The sequence below is a fragment of the Tachypleus tridentatus genome, chromosome 10, assembly GCF_004210375.1.
Source record: "Tachypleus tridentatus isolate NWPU-2018 chromosome 10, ASM421037v1, whole genome shotgun sequence".
In the NCBI taxonomy this organism is placed as follows: domain Eukaryota; kingdom Metazoa; phylum Arthropoda; class Merostomata; order Xiphosura; family Limulidae; genus Tachypleus; species Tachypleus tridentatus.
Genome location: NC_134834.1, coordinates 178,343,642 through 178,351,697, shown reverse-complemented (window position 1 = coordinate 178,351,697; position 8,056 = coordinate 178,343,642). Strand labels below are relative to the sequence as shown.

General features: G+C 33.1%; 1 protein-coding gene across 1 annotated transcript in view; it reads right to left on the bottom strand.

Moving 5' to 3' along the window:
- Positions 1-270: 270 nt before the first annotated feature.
- Positions 271-8,056, bottom strand: part of LOC143231020 (uncharacterized) — a 28,207-nt gene continuing 20,421 nt past the window's right edge. Inside the window, exons 8-11 of the mRNA XM_076465489.1 lie at positions 5,361-5,583; positions 4,756-4,878; positions 1,073-1,247; positions 271-779 (exon numbers count right to left, since the gene is read on the bottom strand). Of these exons, the coding sequence (XP_076321604.1) occupies positions 587-779; positions 1,073-1,247; positions 4,756-4,878; positions 5,361-5,583 (714 nt within the window). The 3' untranslated portion in view covers positions 271-586. The remainder of the gene's footprint in view (positions 780-1,072; positions 1,248-4,755; positions 4,879-5,360; positions 5,584-8,056) is intronic.

Below are 8,056 nucleotides of genomic sequence, written 5' to 3'. Positions count from 1 at the left end.
TAGGAGTTTACTAGGCTCAGTGGTATATTTTCAACATGTATGATAGTTTTCTCGGGGGTTCTTGAAAGAGGTATTTTTTTAAGGTTTTTGTAAAAGTTATCTATTGATATATTTTAAAGTCCCATAATGTAAGAATGTTTGCATAATTGTGTTGGAAGCCTGTGTTTGCATATATAAAAACTCTATGGAAACAGTACTTTTGGTTCTGATAGAGCTATAGAGGAAACCTGGTCAAAAACTGACTAAGAATTAGTTAAAAACATAAAGCACTTTTTTGTTGTTATTTGTCACTTTATTTGTTTTACTCACCAACATAGATATTTATTCACTAATACTTACACAAATTAAAATAATCAAATTTTCAAAGCATATTCAGACATAATAGCCTACAATTAAAGCACAACCGAAACTGAAAGTCAACAAGAAACTTGATATAACAAAAACAGCTTAATGTATAAGTTAAATATATCTCTAAAACACTTAACACATTTCATTTTTATTTTATTTAATTATATGCTACAGAGAATGGAGAGACAATCTTACTGCCAAGTAAGGCACTTGATGAGTAACTGATACACTTTCCCAGTTATAATATGTTACACCAAGATGTCAACCAGCTGTTTCCAGACACCAATGATGCTTTCAACTGACTACTGTTTTTCACATCTAAGTCTTCATCTGTGAGCTCCGATTCTGTGTCTTCCTCTTCAGTTTGGCTAATCTCTGCTTCTTCGGATAATTTTTCAAAATAACTGCTCTTGATAGTTTCTGACATGGGACTTCAAAAGAAATACATATATGCAATTAGAAAACCTAAAGGCTACACTTGAAACAAATTAGTAGTAATGACTCATCAAAAGGTGGGGCATTAATTCTATTGATAAAGTTAGTCAATCACATGTTTCACTATTGGACAAATACAGGTTTTCTGTAAAATGTAATATATGTAAATATTGCTTCATCCACATTTTAGCTGTTGACAAAATATACCTTTTAATTATACAATAAATCTCAACTACAAAGCAGGTGGATTATTTAAAAAAATTCTTCAGAAAATATAAATTTTGTTTACCTTCTCTGTCTTTGTCTTGTATTATTGGGTAAAAAATCCCACATCAGTAGTTTGGACCCTCCCGTAACTATACGAATGTCTCCATCATAATTTGTAGTAGATGCCAAACACAAAATCCTTGAGGATGTTTCAAATGTGAAGGAAGACAGGTATTCTCCTTGAGGGAGACGAAACACTGCACAGAAATATTCCATAAAATTACTAATACCCACAAAATTCAAAGCAGGAACATTTGACAAACAGATTAGGTTACCTACTACTATAAAACTGGAATGTGAGTCAATGGATTCTACATTATATATAATTATGTAAACTTTGTAAGTTGTCATAACTTAAGATCCCCAGCAAATAAGAATAAAGTTGTCAAAAAATGTTGTCATTTAAGTTCGAAAATAAAAGTTAGTACCCCTAAAAACACTGCTACAAAGTACATTGGACAGGAAATGTTGGTGGGAAAAGGATGGTTTGACCTGCAAATATGTTTGTTATTAATGTGTCCAAAAGTGTAAAGGGTTAATCTATTGTAGTATTTGAGAATTAATGTTTACTATCATTCCAAATTTACTATGTGTTTGTCACCACTACTTCACCCTCTATGATGGATCCACACTAAATTTAGTATGAAGTTTTGTTGGATCCATGTGGAGATACAAGAAAAGTTGCAGTTTAACGTTTCAGGTTTTGCAGTTTTTATGGGCAATTTTGCATTTCTTACAATTACATTTAAGGGAAGTAACTTTTAACATCTTACAATAACCTTTCATTAATTATTCATTTACATAACTTCCACTGTTTTGTTGGTGTTTTCAGCAACCACCAGAAAGAAGACAACTTTGACAACAATTACATCAATAACCTGTCTTTCCAGGTAGAACTGAAAATATCTATTTCCCCAAACACCCCAAACCAGTATCTTAAACAACTTTTTCAAAGAATTTTCACACAAAACTATCAATATAATTTCCCAGGAAAGAAAACTAAAAATATAACCTCACACAAAAAGATATTACTTCTATAAACAACCTAAAACAAGACAAAAACATCAAAATTCTAAAACTAGATAAAGGCAATGCTATAGTTATAATGAACGCAAATGAATACATAAAAGAAATGAACATCTTATCAGGTACAAACAAATTTAAACTAATACACACAAATACAACAAAACACACGAAAACCAATTGCACAAAATACTACAAACCAACAAAATCTCAGAAAACCTTTATTCTTACCTATGCAGGACTGATTCACATACACCACAACCATATGGCACTCCCAAACCTCACAAACCCAACTGTTCACTACCACCCATAATGTCGACCTATGAATCATTTAACTACAGCCTTGGTAAATACATAGCATGGATATTTTCTAAACATGTAATATCAGCTGGCTCCTTTTTCAAAGACTCTTTTAATTTAAACTTTAAATCTATTATTAATCAGCTAAACCATAAAGCCTTAATGGCCAGTTTTGATGTAATCTTCCTCTTCACAGAAGTTCCAACAACTGAATCCTATAAGGTAGCTTTAGAACTTTATATCCAAGATTCCAACCCATTGAAACACATTCCTAGCAACCAATTAGCAACCCTTATAGAATTCACTACCACCAAAACTAACTTTATGTTCAAAAACCAAAACTACTCACGAATAAATGGCCTAAGTATGGGGAATCCTGCATCACTAGTTTTAGCCAACATTTTTATGACATAGATTGAATCACAAGCAATCAATTCAGCCTTACACCCACCACTATACTGGTACATGTATGTTGATGATACAATTGCTGGATTCACATCTACAGAACACTTGCTTAGTTTTTCAATCACATTAACTCAATACACCCCAACATTAAGTTCACCTGTAAACAGGAAAAACTAACCAAATAGCATTTAACCTCAAATCACTAGAACTGATATGGAATTCAAAACAGAAATCCACAGAAAAAATCACCCATACTGGATTATACATTCTCTGGGACTCATCACATAACACAAAACAAAAACTCAACATACTAAGAAACCAAATAAACACAGCCATAAAACTATGTTCACCTGATAAAATTAATGATGAATCAACAAAAATAAAACAATACTTCATCAACGTCAACAAATTTCCTGAAAAAACTGTTGAACAAATTACACACACACCTAGATCAACAACAAACAAGTGATAATAAATCCCAAGACACAATGAAGTACAAAACTTTACACTGCTTCATACCATAAATTCCTGAGATCAGTGAAAAAATAAACATTAAAAAAATTAATAATAAAACATAAAATTCCAGCAAACACCAAATTTATTCAAAAATCAAGTACAAAACTAAAGTCCATACTATGGAAAAACTACACTAACAAACACAATACCAACATTATTTACAAAATACAATGTAACAACTGCCACAACTCAGTTGATGAGTTGACATGCAAGAACATGCTGGGTTTCTTTTTAAAAAACAACAAAGATCTTGAACTCTTTGTCAAGAATGTCTCTGACCCTGAGTGGAGCTGTTACCTGAAGATACAAATTGAGGCAGCTCTATCAGGGTACAAGGAATTTTATAAATTGAAAAAAGAAGCAAACAATCATGAATAACTCAGTTTTACAAAGAAAGAAGAGGAAGCATTATACTGTGTAATATAAATTACCTTTTGTTATATGCAGGACATTTAATTATGCTGTTGAAGTTCAACTCCAAACTAGACCATCAAACTAATGAATGATAATGGGGAATTGGCTCCCCAGTAATTGCAGTTCTCAAGAACGTAGCTAGGGGAGTTAATGAAGGGGGGGTCAACTTCACTTTCTTTATCACATTTTATAGTTTTTCACTCAAAAACTATTTATTTTAGCTACCACTCTAAGGCATTGTAAGTTTCAGTGAAATTTCTCACATTGTGTATATCCTCAAGCTAAACTGTAAATATGTAGCAAGAAACACTTTTGCTTTATGGAAATATAAGCAATAACATAAAGGCCACATGTTATGCATCTCCACAGACCATTCTTATTTCAAAACTTGTTATAAATCCTCTCAGGTGTGTGCTATTGTATTATTTGTAACCATCAGAAGGCAAAGATTTCAATTAACTGACAGCTATGGAATCTAAAGGCCTTGTACTAAGCAGTTTTGAACGTTTGGTATCATGTTATTTGAATATCACTATTGTAGCTCTGCTTGACCTACAAGAATTATTTTAAGCTATTTCTATTACAGAGAGCAAGATATATTATACAAGTTTTAGGGCATTTTATTCCGTATGCATAGAAATATTTCATACTTGTATAACTCAATTTCTAAAAAAAAATAAAAAACGCTTTTTGAATTAGGGTTATTGTATTTGATGCCAACCTGAATTGTAAAAGTTCAAAATCTTGATGAAAACAAAATTTATTATATAAGTACTAAATATATTTCATTTACTGCTCAATAGAACATCCACTTTGTTAGGGCCTAGCCGAGTAGCCCACATTCCAGAACACATCTTACAGGACAGTATGCACAACCTATTGATCCAGATATACACAAAGGTCATTGAAACTGTCTACCACCAGGATGTATGGATATGGACAAAATTATGTGTCAGGGCACTTACAATGGGGCAGTGCTTGTTTTGTAAGTACTGTGTTGTTGTTTGCAAACTAATAAATTTATCTACTACTACTTTTCTAACTTACGGTTGATTGAAGATGTGCCCATATCCAAATTATAGCTGGATGCCAGAAGCAGGTTTCCTGTTACACAGAGAGCATCAGTAGAACCATGTTGTTGAACACTGTTCCTCAAACGATCCATTCTACCTGAAAGACAATGGAGAGACAATATCTTAGTGCTTGGTAAAATCATCACATATTAACTATGCTCAACCTCTTCTACCAAATTCATTTTAGATTAAGTTAAAACAACTTAGAATTCTTTATAATATCATATTAAGTAAAACTGATGTATTCGCAATTTTTTTAAACACTGAAGAATATCGAAGAACAAATTTATTTTGATGTTTTTCTTAAAGGAAAGCTACCCAATTAGCTATCTGCACTTTGTTCACCACAAGAAAGTGAACACCAAATTTTAGCACAGTAAGTCCACAAAAATATTCAGTTTGTTAAAAGCACCAAAAGCGAAAATATTTTTGGTAAAAAATGCTATTTTTTTAATAAAAAAAAGAAAAGAAAAGTCAAAATAAATAGGAAATCACTAATACTAATATGTGTGACTTTTTCTCCACAAAGATTAAATGAATATTAAATTTTAAATATACATACAATTTATGATTCCATACCATTCCTCCAGTCTAGAATCTTAATGCTAACACTGTCATCTCCCAGGTATAGCTTGTCTAAATAGGAAACTACAGTCTTTAGACTGTGGCGTAAGGGTCGAGTTAAAGCTCGAGATGACTCTTCTTCTAGGGCATATAATAGCTGAAGGTGTCTCAATTTTACATTCCACACCTTCAATACACCATCTACTGATGTTGTAAACACTTGGTTAGCACCATCTGTCTGAAAATAACACACAAATAGAAATGAATATGATAAAGTTTGGGCCTCAAGGTATAGGATGCTACCTAATAATACATTTTATTATACAAGTGAAAAGCTGTTTCTTTAAGATGACCACACTGCAAAAGAATAATAACAACTGAAATAAAAAAAATGTCTCACAAGAATCAGTAGAGAATTTATTATTACTTTTATTACTTACAGAAAAATAAACATGGAATAAATAATATCATATACTATAATCCTTTACATTACACTATCACAAGTACATAATACGCAAAAATAGTGCACAAAGAACCTGAACATTTTAAATCAATTATTACTGGCAATTTGAAATAAAAAACATGCACAATAAGGATTAATTGTACTTAAAACAAATGTTATTTCCAAATATTCTAACTTTCCATTGCAACAAACTTCTGAGATCAAACATGTTACTTTTCACAGAACCTCCACTGCAAAAGTGTGATCGTGGAAATCTAAAACGGTCCATGGGCACAAAATATCATTAGAGATCCACTATGATATCACAGGCACATAGGTTTTTGTCATGAAATCAGCTAGTGCATGACTCTGAGGTGTGGCTCAAAGTTTAAGAACTTTCATCATCAACTTCAAAATATTTTTTTTGTTATTATTTTCTAAATACTAGAAGATATTCCAAGTTTCACTGCAATGAAATTTGGTAGTTAGAGGTTCTCTACTGTAACTGGGCAGCAGTAGTTTGAAATGTACAGGTTTCTCCACTTCCATAAAGGACGATCGAGACTCTCTTCAAAATACTTTCTATTGGATAAACATAGTTTTTCAATATATATATATATATTAGGGTGCATCAGCAGATAAAGGATAAAGGATAAAATTAAAATGTCCCAATTTTTTTGCTCAGTTGTGCCACTGCATGAGAAAATAACATAGACAAAGTTTCATTTCAATCACTAAGTATTTAGGGGTCGCGCATCCCTCGCAAAGTTCACTATTTTCCTTAAATTTACCCTACATTATATTGTTAATGGTAATTAAATTATTTAAAGAAATTATTTAATATTTATTGATTATACAATTAGCAAAAACATAAAAACTTGAAAGAAAAATTTATTTCATTAAAGTTTTATCTTGCCTGCCCCCTTCGCATTATGTTCGCCGATGTTCTTCTGCCACCTGAATCATATACTGAAATTGATCTTTGTTCTTGGTGCAGCCCTTTGCCATAAACTGTTGAATTAAAGCTACTCCTCTTTCAGCTGTGTCATTTGTCACAAAAAGTTTATTTACTCTGTCCTTTCCTTGTTTGTACTCTTCAGAGGCACTCCACTCTTTCGGTGGTAATGATAAAAATGCGCTACTAATATCCAGATGGTAGAAATTTTTTTCGTTGCCGAGGTAAAAAAATCTGGAAGTTTTCTGGAAACAGCATTGCTTGCAGCATCAACTGTTAAACGTGGAGTTGGCCAAGGAGATCCTTTCACGGTATTCATATTTGAGACCATCTTGAGTTTGTCGCTATTCGTTACACCGTCATCAAAGAGCGCAAGCCCAACTGCAACCTCAGATAAATACCATAAATGCCGATTCATTGCCTTTGTACCAACTTCCTTAATCATATGATTTTCATGCAATGCAAGTTCCTTGAGTAGTGTAAGGTCCCTTTGAGCTGCCACGGAAGCATCCTTAGCTGTAAACCATGAGAGCAAGTAATGTTTAGTTATAAAGACACACAAATCGCCAAGTTTGCTGCAGAAATGTGCGTCCAAATGAAACAGGAGATGAAGCAGGCCGTGGTTGCAGTCTACCAAACTCCTCTTGGAACATCCAAATTTTTTTTAGAGAATATATTGCTAGAGCCATCCATCGTGCACGATGTACAGCACCAGAAGTACGGAAAGAAACTGAAGAACGTCCGTGTGGAAGAGATCCAAGAAAATGACAGCTAATTCCAAGAGCTCTTTATAATCGTCCGTGGTTGATGAGATTGAAGGAGATTCTGACAAAATTGAATAATATCATCCTTCCAAGGCTGTATTCGAGTGGCATTGCTTCTACTGCTGTTATGTACTTAGTTTTATTAATTTTAGGCCAACAATCTCTAAAGTTTAAAAACAAAGTAATATCTGGACTTTTTGATGTCTATCACGAGAGTAGAGAATACAGCGCTCAGAAGAATCTTCAAAATGTGATGTCTACAGGCAAGGTGCAAGAGCTCACGTTCAAGTAACATTTCAATTCTCAGACAGACGCCAGATTTGGATCCTGTATTGGTCACCTTGGTGTCAAAGCAAAGCGATTTATTCTGTCTTTTACATTCCATTCTACTAAAACTGATCGGATCTCAGAAGCTACTGAATTTACATCCCCACTATCAATCTTGGGCACTGAAAGAATCTTCTCTACACCTTCACCTGAAACTAAAATTGCCAAACGTTCGATCTTCTCTCTGCCAACCAAGTCAGGCATCAGCTTACCATCCCAATGT